Below are 17,572 nucleotides of genomic sequence, written 5' to 3'. Positions count from 1 at the left end.
CCTCACGATAAAAATGGCTCTCAGCAAAAGTAGAGGTTCCCATATGTTGCACAGAGTTCCAATAGTTAGAAACAGCCTGGAATATTCAAGCTTCTGAAATCGATCTAGGCGTTAATCCAGGTGCAGAGGCAGGCGGAGCGAGAGCTCATGACCGGTAATCCCGGACAGCCGAAGGTTTCAATCCATAATAGAGACTTAAAGGGAACAAGTTAATCCCAGTCAAAGGTAGGGGGTGCACAGCGTTGCGACGGATAGGTCAACGTGGCGGTCGGAGCTGGATCGGCTTGAACAGCGGGTACACGGGGCGAATAACTCGCTACGAAGCAGAGGAAGCCACAGGATGGGTGTGCAGGCATTATATGAACTTATCCTGTATATGTAGTTCAAAATGCAGAGGCAAGATTAGTCCTTAATTTAAATCCAAGGACCCAAATGTGCCCGCACCTTAGTGCCTTTCATTGGCTGCCAATGAGAAAGAGGATTACATTTAAGGCTTTGGTGCTTACTTTCAAAGCCTTACATGGCATGAGTGCCAGTTACATCAGGAAGGGCATATGTCACTACACTCCATCGAAAACTCTGAGGTCCTCATCTAATCGCCTGGCTACTATACCCAGGATTCTCTGTGTAGAGCCAGAGGGAGATCCTTTATGTTTCTGGGAGCCCAAACCTGGAACCACCATTCGGCGACCATCAGAGCCATAAATGATCTTGCTGTTTTCAGGAAACAATTCAAAACTTGGTTATTCTGCAACTAATGCGTGCAGGGGAAAGTGGAGAGCAGCCTATCAGTTCCGGGACACTCGGCTGAGTAGCCGTGCACTTTATAAATGCTAGTTCATTCATTCATCAAAGGTTAAGATGCATTTACAAAGTCAACCAGACTGAAAGAGAAAGAGGTTGTAAAGTGTACTATAACCGCTAACAAGCAACCACTGGCAAACGGAACACAACGTGATCACTCACAATGTCTGTGATTGTTGGACACCTTGGAGAGACGTTGTTTTTTGTCTGGCAGTCATTTGTCAACTCTTACTGCCTTTAAATTTTGAGATCCGGAGTGTGTGATTGAGTCGCTGAGGCTATAAACTGCACGTTCCTCATTGTAAAACTTTAGTTATACTCCTGTTCTGGGGTGAACACCATGATAAAAGGCTACAGGTCGTGTGTTGTTCATCTGATTCATTTCTGTCCCTTCTGTGGACGGACATAGGGCCAGATGTACGACCGTTTTTGTGGTCGCAAATGGGAAATTGGCACATTTGCGGCCGCAAAAAAGGGTCCTGGCATGAACAAATGATATTTTGCGACTCTCACTATTAGGAAGGGGCATCTGTTCCAAATTGCGAGTCACAGTGGAATGTACTATTGTTTTGTGACCACATTTGTGGCCGCAAAACACTTGCAGTTTACCACCTACTTCAAGTAAGTGGTAAGCCACTCGCAAACGGAAAGGGGACCCCTTCCCCTTTGTGAATGGATGCGAAAATATTTTTTAAGAGCAGGCAGTGGTCCTGCTGCCCTTAAAAAATGAAACAGAAATGTTTCATTTTTCTTTTTAAACGGGCAGCATAAAAAACAAAAACTGCTTTATTTAAAAAAGCAGTCACAGACAAGGTGGTCTGCTAACCCCATCCCTGGAAGTGCTAGCCATTCTTAATGGTGTCACAAATTACACCTGCATCATGATATATTAATGAGGCATGCAAATTGCGACCTCATTAGGAATCGCAAACAGTGTCTGAGACACTGTTGTACAGTCCAATTTGCGTGTCGCAAAACGACGCAATTTGCGACTCACAAATTGGTAAGATCGTACATCTGGCCCATAGTGTAAATTTCTCCATGTGGCCTGCAGATGAGCCCGGACGGTCTATGACAGCAAACTGAAGCTAGAGTCTTGTGGGCTGTGGGCGCCCTCTAGTGCGAGAATGAGCTCGGGTGATATGATTTTGATCATTCTGTTTTTGTGATCAAGAACTGTGCCGAAATGTTTGTTAGTCTACAGGATTCAAGATCCTTGTGCAAGAGAAGTGCTCGTTTATGAAATGTAATGCTGTGGAGAGGATGGAGCTGCGCAGTGGTACTGGAAGGTGGTTGCCATAGTAACAAAGTGCAGGATGTTAAAACATTTGAATAAGACTTAAATCCCGCAATACCTCTACACAAGAGTGTGTGTGTGTGTGTGCTCGCGTGTGTGTACGCGCGCGCGCCTGTTGCGGTCGTTCAGAGTGTAATATGCTATTTATTACCATTGTCCAGTGTGGGGATAGGCCTGGATCACGAGATATAAAGCCGTGAGTGAGCCATGATGCCCCCACCTCGCTCAACAATGATAACAAATCGCATATTGCACTTTGCAAATCTGCATGTATAGTGAATACCACTGTGAACTTAAAACATATTTAACCAGAACCAGGATGCAAGACATTACATGTGTGCATTAAGGTCGAAGCACGTGGACGAGGCCTCGTGACTATTAGGAGCGTTGTTTCTATGTGCGAAGTAACTGTGATCTGCAATCTGTGAGGCAGTGATTTTCTCATGTCAGTTTTGCTCTACTGTGCTAATGAACTAGAATTTGACATTAGCACCCTGGTAATAAATGTGTCAATGTGTGTTTATTACTACTTTGTCTCTAAATAACGTGTTAATGGGCCATATGTAATTTCACTGCCATAGCATAAATATATACAACATATGCGATTTCACCAAACTGCACAAATGTAACTTCCTGCTTCTGGTTTCAGCTTAATACATTCTTTGTTGAAACAAGCACACATGACACGCGTTTAAAAATACTATGACTTGCACCATATATGACGATGCACAGAGAATAATATTCTATTTATTACTATTGTTCAGGGAGGTACCTCGTGACTCACTCGAGGCTTCACCTCTTGTGAGTCATGTTCCCTCCCCACACTCAACAATGGTGATAAATAACATATTTAAACCTATCTATCTATCTATCTATCTATCTATCTATCTATCTATCTATCTATCTATCTATCTATCTATCTATCTATCTATCTATCTATCTATCTATCTATCTATCTATCTATCTATCTATCTATCTATCTGTCTGTCTGTCTGTCTGTCTGTCTGTCTGTCTGTCTGTCTGTCTGTCTGTCTGTCTGTCTGTCTGTCTGTATATCTATCTATCTGTCTATCTATCTATCTATCTATCTATCTATCTATCTATCTATCTATCTATCTATCTATCTATCTATCTATCTATCTATCTAACTATCTATCTATTGTTTGCATTATAACTATTAATTCACTCATTTATAATAAGAGAACGCGTGATATACTGTGAATGGAACTCCACTTTTCCCCTTACCAGCCCCTACTACTGTTTACTACCTCTAGCAACTCTCTCCTACAGCCACTAAACGAGTACTATACCATCCCTTACTAGTACCTGTAACTCCTCCGTGCCAAATTGCCGCTTACTGTCAGCCATAGCTCCTCACTGCATCATACCACCCTTACCATCGCCTCTAGCTTCTCACTGTACCATACAGCCCATTTCTATCACCTATAGCTCCTCACTGCCTCTACTACACACACACACACTGTACCATGCCGCCAATTATTATAACCTTTAGCTAATTATTGCACCATACCATCATACAAACGTAACCTACCACCTCTTACAATCCCTTGCAATTCTTTAGTGCATCTTACTACAGATTTCCAAAGCATAATAACTCCCCTTACTGTTACCTACAGCTCCTCACTGGACCCTACTACCAGCACACAATGTGGCATACCTCCCCTTGCTTTCACCTACAGCTGCTCACTGGACCCTACTACCAGCACACAGTGTGGCATACCTCCCCTTGCTGTTACCTACAGCTCCTCACTGGGCCCTACTACCAGCACACAATGTGGCATCCCTCCCCTTGCTGTCAACTACAGATCCTCACTGGACCCTACTACCAGCACACAGTGTGGCATACCTCCCCTTGCTTTCACCTACAGCTGCTCACTGGACCCTACTACCAGCACACATTGCTGCATACCTCCCCTTGCTGTTGCCTACAGCTCCTCACTGGGCCCTACTACCAGCACACAATGTGGCATACCTCCCCTTGCTGTCAACTACAGCTCCTCACTGGACCCTACTACCAGCACACAGTGTGGCATAGCTCCCGTTACTGTCAACTACAGCTCCTCACTGGACCCTACTACCAGCACACAGTGTGGCATTCCTCCCCTTACTGTTACCTACAACTCCTAACTGGGCCCTACTACCAGCACACAATGTGGCATACCTCCCCTTACTGTCAACTACAGCTCCTCACTGGGCCCTACTACCAGCACACAGTGTAGCATACCCGCCTTGCTTTCACCTACAGCTGCTCACTGATCCTACTACCAGCACACAATGTGGCATACCCCCCCTTGCTGTTACCTACAGCTCCTCACTGGGCCCTACTACCAGCACACAATGTAGCATGCCTCCCATTGCTGTCAACTGCAGCTCCTCACTGGACCCTACTACCAGCACACAGTTTGGCATACCTCCCCTTACTGTCAACTACAGCTCCTCACTGGACCCTACTACCAGCACACAATGTGGCATACCTCCCCTTACTGTCACCTACAGCTCTTCACTGGACCCTACTACCAGCACACAATGCTGCATACCTCCCCTTACTGTCACCTACAGCTCCTCACTAGACCCTACTACCAGCACACAGTGTGGCATACCTCCCCTTACTGTTACCTACTGCTCCTAACTGGGCCCTACTACCAGCACACAGTGTGGCATTCCTCCCCTTACTGTTACCTACTGCTCCTAACTGGGCCCTACTACCAGCACACAGTGTGGCATACCTCCCCTTACTGTTACCTACTGCTCCTAACTGGGCCCTACTACCAGCACATTGTGTGGCATTCCTCCCCTTACTGTTACCTACTGCTCCTAACTGGGCCCTACTACCAGCACACAGTGTGGCATTCCTCCCCTTACTGTTACCTACTGCTCCTAACTGGGCCCTACTACCAGCACACAGTGTGGCATACCTCCCCTTACTGTTACCTACATCTCCTAGCTGGGCCCTACTACCAGCACACAGTGTGGCATTCCTCCCCTTACTGTTACCTACTGCTCCTAACTGGGCCCTACTACCAGCACACCATGTGGCATACCTCCCCTTACTGTTACCTACATCTCCTAACTGGGCCCTACTACCAGCACACAATCTGGCATACCTCCCCTTACTGTCAACTACAGCTCTTCACTGGACCCTACTACCAGCACACAATGCTGCATACCTCCCCTTACTGTCACCTACAGCTCCTCACTAGACCCTACTACCAGCACAGTGTGGCATACCTCCCCTTGCTTTCACCTACAGCTGCTTATTGGACCCTACTACCAGAACACAGTGTGGCATACCTCCCCTTGCTTTCATCTACAGCTGCTCACTGGACCCTACTACCAGCACACACTGTGGCATACCTCCCCTTACTGTCACCTACAGCTCCTCACTGGGCCCTACTACCAGCACACAGTGTGGCATACCTCCCCTTGCTCTTACCTACAGCTCCTCACTGGGCCCTACTACCAGCACACAATGTGGCATACCTCCCCTTGCTGTCAACTACAGCTCCTCACTGGACCCTACTACCAGCAAACAGTGTGGCATACCTCCCCTGGCTGTCACCTACAGCTCCTCGCTGGGCCCTACTACCAGCACACAGTGTGGAATACCTCCCCTTACTGTCAACTACAGCTCCTCACTGGACCCTACTACCAGCAGACAATGTGGCATACCTCCCCTTACTGTCAACTACAGCTCCTCACTGGACCCTACTACCAACACACAGTGTGGCATACCTCCCCTTACTGTTACCTACAACTCCTAACTGGGCCCTACTACCAGCACACAATGTGGCATACCTCCCCATACTGTCGACTACAGCTCTTCACTGGACCCTACTATCAGCAAACAATGCTGCATACCTCCCCTTACTGTCACCTACAGCTCCTCACTGGACCTTACTACCAGCACACAATGCTGCATACCTACCCTTGCTGTCACCTAAAGCTCCTCGCTGGACCCTACTATCAGCACACAGTGTGGCATACCTCCCCTTACTGTTACCTACTGCTCCTACCTGGGCCCTACTACCAGCACACAGTGTGGCATTCCTCCCCTTACTGTTACCTACTGCTCCTAACTGGGCCCTACTACCAGCACACAGTGTGGCATTCCTCCCCTTACTGTTACCTACTGCTCCTAACTGGGCCCTACTCCCAGCACACAGTGTGGCATACCTCCCCTTACTGTTACCTACATCTCCTAACTGGGCCCTACTACCAGCACACAGTGTGGCATTCCTCCCCTTACTGTTACCTACTGCTCCTAACTGGGCCCTACTACCAGCACACAGTGTGGCATACCTCCCCATACTGTTACCTACATCTCCTAAATGGGCCCTACTACCAGCACACAATGTGGCATACCCCCCCTTACTGTCAACTACAGCTCTTCACTGGACCCTACTACCAGCACACAATGCTGCATACCTCCCCTTACTGTCACCTACAGCTCCTCACTGGACCCTACTACCAGCACAGTGTGTCATACCTCCCCTTGCTTTCACCTACAGCTGCTTATTGTATCCTACTACCAGCACACAGTGTGGCATACCTCCCCTTGCTTTCACCTACAGCTGCTCACTGGACCCTACTACCAGCACACACTGTGGCATACCTCCCTTTACTGTCACCTACAGCTCCTCACGGGGCCCTACTACCAGCACACAGTGTGGCATACCTCCCCTTGCTCTTACCTACAGCTCCTCACTGGGCCCTACTACCAGCACACAATGTGGCATACCTCCCCTTGCTGTCAACTTCAGCTCCTCACTGGACCCTACTACCAGCACACAGTGTGGCATACCTCCCCTGGCTGTCACCTACAGCTCCTCGCTGGGCCCTACTACCAGCACACAGTGTGGAATACCTCCCCTTACTGTCAACTACAGCTCCTCACTGGACCCTACTACCAGCAGACAATGTGGCATACCTCCCCTTACTGTCAACTACAGCTCCTCACTGGACCCTACTACCAGCACACAGTGTGGCATACCTCCCCTTACTGTTACCTACAACTCCTAACTGGGCCCTACTACCAGCACACAATGTGGCATACCTCCCCATACTGTCGACTACAGCTCTTCACTGGACCCTACTATCAGCAAACAATGCTGCATACCTCCCCTTACTGTCACCTACAGCTCCTCACTGGACCTTACTACCAGCACACAATGCTGCATACCTACCCTTGCTGTCACCTAAAGCTCCTAGCTGGGCCCTACTACCAGCACACAATGCGGCATACCTCCCCTTGCTGTAACCTACAGCTCCTCGCTGGGCCTAACATCAGCACACAATGCGGCAAACCTCCCCTTACTGTCACCTACAGCTCCCCGCTGGACCCTACTACCAGCTCACAGTGCTGCATACCTCCCCTTACTGTTACCTACAGCTCCTCGCTGGACCCTACTACCAGCATACAATGTGGCATACTTCCCCTTACTGTTACCTACTGCTCCTAACTGGGCCCTACTACCAGCACACAGTGTGGCATACCTCCCCTTACTGTTACCTACTGCTCCTAACTGGGCCCTACTACCAGCACATTGTGTGGCATTCCCCCCCTTACTGTTACCTACTGCTCCTAACTGGGCCCTACTACCAGCACACAGTGTGGCATTCCTCCCCTTACTGTTACCTACTGCTCCTAACTGGGCCCTACTACCAGCACACAGTGTGGCATTCCTTCCCTTACTGTTACCTACTGCTCCTAACTGGGCCCTACTACCAGCACACAGTGTGGCATTCCTCCCCTTACTGTTACCTACTGCTCCTAACTGGGCCCTACTCCCAGCACACAGTGTGGCATTCCTCCCCTTACTGTTACCTACTGCTCCTAACTGGGCCCTACTACCAGCACACAGTGTGGCATACCTCCCCATACTGTTACCTACATCTCCTAAATGGGCCCTACTACCAGCACACAATGTGGCATACCTCCCCTTACTGTCAACTACAGCTCTTCACTGGACCCTACTACCAGCACACAATGCTGCATACCTCCCCTTACTGTCACCTACAGCGCCTCACTGGACCCTACTACCAGCACAGTGTGTCATACCTCCCCTTGCTTTCACCTACAGCTGCTTATTGTATCCTACTACCAGCACACAGTGTGGCATACCTCCCCTTGCTTTCACCTACAGCTGCACACTGGACCCTACTACCAGCACACACTGTGGCATACCTCCCTTTACTGTCACCTACAGCTCCTCACGGGGCCCTACTACCAGCACACAGTGTGGCATACCTCCCCTTGCTCTTACCTACAGCTCCTCACTGGGCCCTACTACCAGCACACAATGTGGCATACCTCCCCTTGCTGTCAACTACAGCTCCTCACTGGACCCTACTACCAGCACACAGTGTGGCATACCTCCCCTGGCTGTCACCTACAGCTCCTCGCTGGGCCCTACTACCAGCACACAGTGTGAAATACCTCCCCTTACTGTCAACTACAGCTCCTCACTGGACCCTACTACCAGCAGACAATGTGGCATACCTCCCCTTACTGTCAACTACAGCTCCTCACTGGACCCTACTACCAGCACACAGTGTGGCATACCTCCCCTTACTGTTACCTACAACTCCTAACTGGGCCCTACTACCAGCACACAATGTGGCATACCTCCCCATACTGTCGACTACAGCTCTTCACTGGACCCTACTATCAGCAAACAATGCTGCATACCTCTCCTTACTGTCACCTACAGCTCCTCACTGGACCTTACTACCAGCACACAATGCTGCATACCTACCCTTGCTGTCACCTAAAGCTCCTAGCTGGGCCCTACTACCAGCACACAATGCGGCATACCTCCCCTTGCTGTAACCTACAGCTCCTCGCTGGGCCTAACATCAGCACACAATGCGGCAAACCTCCCCTTACTGTCACCTACAGCTCCCCGCTGGACCCTACTACCAGCTCACAGTGCTGCATACCTCCCCTTACTGTTACCTACAGCTCCTCGCTGGACCCTACTACCAGCATACAATGTGGCATACTTCCCCTTACTGTCACCTACAGCTCCTCACTGGACACTACTACCAGCAGACAATGTGGCATACCTCCCCTTACTGTCAACTACAGCTCCTCACTGGACCCTACTACCAGCACACAGTGTGGCATACCTCCCCTTACTGTTACCTACAACTCCTAACTGGGCCCTACTACCAGCACACAATGTGGCATACCTCCCCATACTGTCGACTACAGCTCTTCACTGGACCCTACTATCAGCAAACAATGCTGCATACCTCTCCTTACTGTCACCTACAGCTCCTCACTGGACCTTACTACCAGCACACAATGCTGCATACCTACCCTTGCTGTCACCTAAAGCTCCTAGCTGGGCCCTACTACCAGCACACAATGCGGCATACCTCCCCTTGCTGTAACCTACAGCTCCTCGCTGGGCCTAACATCAGCACACAATGCGGCAAACCTCCCCTTACTGTCACCTACAGCTCCCCGCTGGACCCTACTACCAGCTCACAGTGCTGCATACCTCCCCTTACTGTCACCTACAGCTCCTCTCTGGACCCTACTTCCAGCACACAATGCTGCATACCTACGCTTACTGTCACCTATAGCTCCTCGCTGAACCCTATTACCAGCACACAATGCTGCATACCTCCCCTTACTGTCACCTACAGCTCCTTGCTGGAACCTACTACCAGCACACAATGCTGCATACCTCCCCTTGCTTTCACCTACAGCTGCTCACTGACCCTACTACCAGCAAACAATGCTGCATACCGCCCCTTACTGTCACCTAAAGCTCCTCACTGGACCCTACTACCAGCATACAATGTGGCATACTTCCCCTTACTGTCACCTACAGCTCCTCACTGGAACCTACTACCAGCACACAGTGTGGCATACCTCCCCTTACTGTCAACTACAGCTCTTCACTGGACCCTACTACCAGCACACAATGTGGCATACCTCCCCTTACTGTTACCTACAGCTTCTCACTTGGCCCTACTACCAGCACACAGTGTGGCATACCTCCCCTTGCTGTTACCTACAGCTCCTCACTGGACCCTACTACCAGCACACAGTGTGGCATACCTCCCCTTACTGTTACGTACATCTCCTAACTGGGCCCTACTACCAGCACACAGTGTGGCATACCTCCCCTTGCTGTGAACTGCAGCTCCTCACTGGACCCTACTACCAGCACACAGTGTGGCATACCTCCCCTTATTGTTACCTACAGCTCCTAACTGGGCCCTACTACCAGCACACAGTGTAGCATCCCTCCCCTTACTGTCGACTACAGCTGCTCACTGGACCCTACTACCAGCAAACAATGCTGCATACTGCCCCTTGCTGTCACCTGCAGCTGCTCGCTGGGCCCTACTACCATCACACAATACAGCATACCTCCCCTTGCTGTCACTTATAGCTCCTCGCTGGACCCTACTGCCAGCACACAATGCGGCATACCTTCCCTTACTGTTACCTACAGCTCCTCACTGGACCCTACTGCCAGCACACAATGCTGCATACCTACCCTTCCTGTCCCCTACAGCTCCTCGCTGCCCTCCTAGAAGGAATGCAAAGGCTTGTAACACCCAGTGTTACCTGCTGCAGCTCCTCCATGGCCACTTCTGCCAGCTCATGGTGTGCTAGCCTTCTGCAGTGCCCTATAAGAACGCTCATTATTACATAAATCATCTTTGAGAAACGTGTGCTGTAAACGAACACATTTATTACACCAATAGCTTTTGAGGGGCGTGAAATAGAAGTGTCTGCATTACCATATCAATCCTTTGTTTGTGCACACATTATCATCTTAAAAAGCACAGCTGGTGAAATTGCAATGTATGCGCACACATCACCGTCCAGAGCACTCTTGAGAGCTGTGCCATAAATGCACGCACCACATGAAGGGGGTTTGAAGGATTTGCAAGATAAGTGCAAACAGGATGTGGCACATTTCATTGAATGTACTATATAAGCGCACACATTATCACACGCAGCACTTGTGATCCGCCCCACATCTCCCTTAAACAATAGGTCCTCGAGAGTCAAGACTCTTTATCACCAAAACTCAGAGCTCCTCCCCTTGTAGATGTTGTATCAATAGATAAATCACAACACAGATGTTGTTCACCAAGGCATGTAATTTCTTCCCAGCCCTTACTGTTCACACATAACCCAACACTACCTATTACCACAATCACATGCTGTTTCTCAAAATTCATCATCGCCAATTGGGTCGAATGACGTTACTCACATGGCGTTGTCATCTACAGGGTCCGGACATCACCTCATGCCACCAAAAATGAAGCAGCACAACTTACCCCTGATAGAGCGAGGATCCTTGAATCTCAGTCTCTTAATATAATCAGCAAAGAGAATCAACCCCCCTCTGGTCGTACGGATCTTTGATTGTCGACCTGAAGCGTAGAGAAGGAGCTAACATCAGCAATGCATTTCAATTACAGTGGAAACAATGTGAATCCACAGAAACGACAGAGAGGGTGTTGTTCAAACCTTAAGGGTTTTATTGGAAATGTAGTTCAGGTTACAAGTTAACTCAATCAGCAAAATTGTAGTAAATACATTGTCAGAGCATACACATTTATATGGTCATGCAAACTGAATTTGTATGAGGGAAAAGGTTGCAAAATATGATGACATACAGCAAGCAAAATATCAAATGAACAGTTTCTAGAAAGGGGCTTCCCTGTTCTAAATAAAGCATTGAAAGTGGCAAGGAGAATACTATGACGAAGGTGCCAGCATCAGATGAACCAAGATAAGTGTTCAGGGAAAAAAGTATGAGTGCTCATGCACGAAGCTCGACACTCGGGCAGGGGATCAGCAGAGCTGAAAAGAGCTCGTCTCTGAGCAAAGTCATGACAGGATCTGCTAACCTGTTCTAAACAACACACTATTAAAGCATGAAAAGAGACTTCTGAAAGACTTTCCATATCAGTTCCTATTAAACGGACCAATCAAGAATGGCCATTCTCTGGGAGCAAACAACCTGCCCATCTTCCCAGCCCTGAACAAAGAAGCAACCATCTGTGCGACCCTGGATGTACCATCACTCCGCTCTGCCTGGCGCAGACGGATCTCGCCCACTATTGCGGGCTCCATGTCCGAAGCCATATTCCAATTAAGTATCAGTCTAATACAGTAAAGGAAAGCCTATTCTAGCTAACGAGGCATGCAGTAAGAGACCCGCAGAGGAGAGAAAAACAAGAGACTGGCAAAGCATTTGATAAAACGAAATTCATATAGCTCGGGCCTGGTTATAAGTTAGGCTAACTTTACATCAAAATGACTTCCAAGCCAGTACAGTTAGCATGAGTAAATACATTATTTACATTTAAGAATGGGATACATTGTTTTATTTAATATAACTACATTCATTATAATTCAGCTAGATATATGGGTGGTTCTCATTAAGGTAAATATAATCACCTCCTACTCTTCATTAATAAAATGCACACAAATTAATATTGTTAATCACAGATTGAGCATATGAAATACATATAACTGAGTGGAGCACTAAATTAATCTGCCCCACCATCAAGTAGAACTTGTCACTTTAGTGCATGTAATGTCTCCCCCACCCCCTTAGGTCTACACTACACCCAGCACCACCAAAGAGATCACCATCCCACCTCCTACTACTCTACCATAAACCCCCTCTTCACATTTTGCCACTAGATGGTGACGCACAAATAACACCCGCTCTGCACAAATCTGTAGTAATTCTTCCCAGTGACTCACCATCAGAGCTTGGCTCTCCGCGTCCTCCCCTTGCTGCCAACATGCTCTCTTCTGCTCTCTGTGCTCTTTTACTAACAGGGCCTAACAATCTTCACTACTAACACATAGAGGCACTAACCATCTCTTATCACCATTCCGTGGCTCACTTTCACCCCACTATCTACTTATGGATGGCGATCTCTACCAACTTAGTAACAAGTGCATGGTGCACAGGGTCAAGACTGATTTGCATATGGCCATGTCTAAACTGGGGTGGTGTAGTGGGCAAAAGAACGATGGATTTAACCCAGATCTCTTGACTGGGGGAGAATGTCTGCATTGTCAGCATTCCGTCCATCATTTGTTTGTTGTAACGCTTTTCGCCCTAAGTGGGATGGGTATTCCCAGACGTGGGACCCGTGCTCACTACGCCACTGGAGTCAAGCTATCCTGGCTGATGACGGCTGATAGCCAGAAACCGGTCCTAGGATGCTTGATTCCGGTCCAGGGAAGACATGGCTTGGCAGTTCGGGCTGGACTGTTCCCATGAGGCACAGGGTCAAGACTGATTTGCATATGGCCATGTCTAAACTGGGGTGGTGTAGTGGGCAAAAGAACGATGGATTTAACCCAGATCTCTTGACTGGGGGAGAATGTCTGCATTGTCAGCATTCCGTCCATCATTTGTTTGTTGTAACGCTTTTCGCCCTAAGTGGGATGGGTATTCCCAGACGTGGGACCCGTGCTCACTACGCCACTGGAGTCAAACTATCCTGGCTGATGACGGCTGATAGCCAGAAACCGGTCCTAGGATGCTTGATTCCGGTCCAGGGAAGACATGGCTTGGCAGTTCGGGCTGGACTGTTCCCATGAGGCACAAGGTCAAGACTGATTTGCATATGGCCATGTCTAAACTGGGGTGGTGTAGTGGGCAAAAGAACGATGGATTTAACCCAGATCTCTTGACTGGGGGAGAATGTCTGCATTGTCAGCATTCCGTCCATCATTTGTTTGTTGTAACGTTATTTAATATAACTACATTCATTATAATTCAGCTAGATATATGGGTGGTTCTCATTAAGGTAAATATAATCACCTCCTACTCTTCATTAATAAAATGCACACAAATTATTATTGTTAATCACAGATTGAGCATATGAAATACATATAACTGAGTGGAGCACTAAATTAATCTGCCCCACCATCAAGTAGAACTTGTCACTTTAGTGCATGTAATGTCTCCCCCACCCCCTTAGGTCTACACTACACCCAGCACCACCAAAGAGATCACCATCCCACCTCCTACTACTCTACCATAAACCCCCTCTTCACATTTTGCCACTAGATGGTGACGCACAAATAACACCCGCTCTGCACAAATCTGTAGTAATTCTTCCCAGTGACTCACCATCAGAGCTTGGCTCTCCGCGTCCTCCCCTTGCTGCCAACATGCTCTCTTCTGCTCTCTGTGCTCTTTTACTAACAGGGCCTAACAATCTTCACTACTAACACATAGAGGCACTAACCATCTCTTATCACCATTCCGTGGCTCACTTTCACCCCACTATCTACTTATGGATGGCGATCTCTACTAACTTAGTAACAAGTGCATGGTGCACTATTTTCTTCCTGCAAACAAAGGCATGGTGCACTATTTTCTTCCTGCAAACAAAGGCATGGTGCACTATTTTCTTCCTGCAAACAAAGGTATGGTGCACTATTTTCTTCCTGCAAACAAAGGCATGGTGCACTATTTTCTTCCTGCAAACAAAGGCATGGTGCACTATTTTCTTCCTGCAAACAAAGGCATGGTGCACTATTTTCTTCCTGCAAACAAAGGCATGGTGCACTATTTTCTCCCTGCTAATATAGCTTTCGCACCAATGTGTGCCTTTGTTGAGATTTAAAGGTAAAATCTCTGTGAAATTAAAGCAAAAAATTCGCAAAAAATGTGCCTAAAAGCCTACTCCACAGTTGAGGTCAGTCTGTGATCCAAGACTTACAAATGGCAGATGCAGGGAAGTAGACCTTGGGCTTGAATGGACAGTGTCTGGTACCCATCCTTCCTTCCCTACCTGTAAACCACACCTTTCAGTTACAGCCCTGCCTGGCCCTAAAGGTGCGAAGGGAGAGCCTGGCGAGAAGGGGGCACAAGGTGTGCCTGGCATGAAAGGAGACAGCGGCAGCTCAGTGGGTCCGGCGGCAGCAGTCGGGAAAGGAGAAAAGGTAAGAATTTCCCATGAAGAGAATATTTGTTCTGTCTGCTGCATTTAATAAGTAAATTCACTATAGACGATTGTTTAATTTTCTTCAATACCCACAGAGTTGGACATCGTTAGGTGACCAGAGGCATCCTGCAATATATGTAAACCCCAAGCGACAGTGCTATTCCATCACCTGTATGTAGCTCAGTGTCAGTCCTGCATTATCACCTAGGGATGTTTCTTCACGATAGGTAATCACCCAATGAGTGATGACCACATTGCAGCATCAGTCTGCTGCACAGCCACATGCTCGGAATGATAGTTGGTCAATAGGTTATGTAGTTAGTAGGATCATACATTCCAAATTAAAAGTATATACTTGACAGCATGAAGTTCGAAAATATTTAAAAATCATGTGTTGAAATGCTTTAGTTTGTTTGATTTTAGTTTGAATAAGCATAGGGGGTAGGGTTACAGTGAGGGTTAGGAAAAGGAATTGGGTTAAGGTAAGAATTATTGTCAAAGGTTGAGCGTGGGTAAGGGTGTCAGTTAGAGGTGGGGTTATGGCTAGGGTTCAGAGGTGGGTTGTGTATAGGATGGGTTGTAGGAAATGGAGTAGAGACAGAAATCGTGTTAGTAGTTTGGGTTAGCTGTGCGGTAATGGTTTGGCGGAGATTAATGTGTGTTAAAGAAAGGGTGAATCATTAAAACAACTAAATGTATCATGTGAAAAAAAATAATGTTTTACTTTCAAACTAACTGACAAACACTCAGGCCCTAATTCTAGGTGGCTTGTTCTTCCCGACTGGACCAGTAACAGAAGGTACAAGCCCCATCAGGAATCATGAGTGGTGCAGTATTATCGCACCTGGTATTCAGGGGTGCAATGATTATGCATGCTTTAATAGGGGCAAAGCCTCCAGGTCATACCTGGAGGACTTTGTCACCGGTAAATGCAATGAAATTGCAGGTTTATATGCAGAAAATCTTGGATCAACTTGTGACTTCCCCCAACCCCCGTAGTCAGCCGCTGCCCGTGCAGGTAAGAGTGGCGCGGCGGTGGGGGGGGGGGGGGGGGGGGCTTAGAGGGGGAGACAGACGACGAGGAGGGAAAATTAAAGAAATAGTCAATTTTCCCTCGTCGTCGTTGGTCGAAATCATCCACCCCCTCCCCCCCCCCCCCCATCCGGCCCCGCAGCCTCACCGCTCTTACCTGCACGGGCCGCGGCTACCCCTAATGCTGGGAAGACGTATCATTGATTTCCTCATATCAGCTCCATATTACCTGTCCCTTTTACCGGGCTAGTGGTAAAGAGGGCCAGCTATTGTATTTATGGCTATTCAAACTTTAAGTGGCTGAATCACAAAAGCATTTATGAGTACAGGAAGTAGCACTACATGAGTATTGTTTTATGTACTCCTTCATGTCTTTGTGAATTGCCCTGAGTCGTCCAACTTCTGTTAGTAAAAGTGCAAAGCAGGCACAGTCCTTTCTCTGTGTACTAACTGTATATCCATGTTCCCTGAATAAAACAAGTTTTCCCATTTTAGATGTAAGTGTGCATTAAATAGTACTACAGGAGTGTGGGTGTTCGAAGTTCACGTGATTTGTTTTCACATAATCATGTGAAATTTTAGCAAAATAATGTGAATTTGCAAATCTGTCATTTTGCACTATAATTTACTGCTGAATGCTTCTTAACATCAATCGTTGGCATGGGGACACATTTAAATAAAAACACTATAAACAGGCACTCGCTTTCTGTTGTTCCCATTTGTATCTCAAATGGCCCGCGATTACGCGAAATTGCGTCAATTCAGAATTTCGTATAATATACGCAATGTTCAAAACCCGGAATTTACGCGAATCGTACCCGTGTTGTTTTTCTCCCAGGATTATACTGGAGTACTCTTACGTACGTACTCTTCCATACCTTTCTTGCATGAACTCCAATATTTCGAACATTCTGTCTAGGTTTATTTGTACATTCCTGCCATCTAGTGGCTAGATTCTGAATAGCTCAAAAAAAGCGTTGCAAAACCAAGTAGACGGTCTCCAGAGAAACTCCCTGCCATCAAATTGCATGTGATATGAGCTGCAACCACAGAGTCTGTCCATTTCACGTGTGAGCACCCGTGCATACATGCCAACTTTTTAGAAGAGAAAAGTGGGAGATTTTTAAAAAATAGTTGAAAGAATGCATTTGCCCCTTTGACTCCTATCGAAGCAGAGGCAATTTCAGGTGGGAGAAAGTCAAAATAAAGCCTTTTTTTAGGTTTAAAAAAACGTCGGAAGACTCCCGCATGAATCGGGTCTATTGGCATGTCTGCCCGAGATAATCGTGCTGTTGTTATTGCTATAATTGTATTTCTACTCATTAGGAGCCAGGATATCATCTATGGACACGAAATTCTATTTCTGTACTGCTACCTTCAGTCCCCCATGATTCACATACTGTCACCCATGAATATCTCTGTATTATGACTAGGGCTGCCGGTTTTATGGTATTTACTTTT

At 47.5% G+C, this 17,572-nt stretch overlaps 1 protein-coding gene across 7 annotated transcripts in view; it reads left to right on the top strand.

The window, feature by feature from the left end:
• Positions 1–17,572, top strand: part of COL18A1 (collagen type XVIII alpha 1 chain) — a 431,742-nt gene that overhangs the window by 294,679 nt on the left and 119,491 nt on the right. For all 7 annotated transcript variants that reach the window (XM_085645186.1, XM_085645181.1, XM_085645184.1 and 4 more), the window contains one exon: positions 14,947–15,077. In XM_085645186.1, the coding sequence (XP_085501312.1) occupies positions 14,947–15,077 (131 nt within the window). The remainder of the gene's footprint in view (positions 1–14,946; positions 15,078–17,572) is intronic.

Source organism: Triturus cristatus, chromosome 3_1, assembly GCF_964204655.1.
Source record: "Triturus cristatus chromosome 3_1, aTriCri1.1, whole genome shotgun sequence".
Classification (NCBI taxonomy): domain Eukaryota; kingdom Metazoa; phylum Chordata; class Amphibia; order Caudata; family Salamandridae; genus Triturus; species Triturus cristatus.
This window is presented reverse-complemented; position numbering and strand designations above follow the sequence as displayed.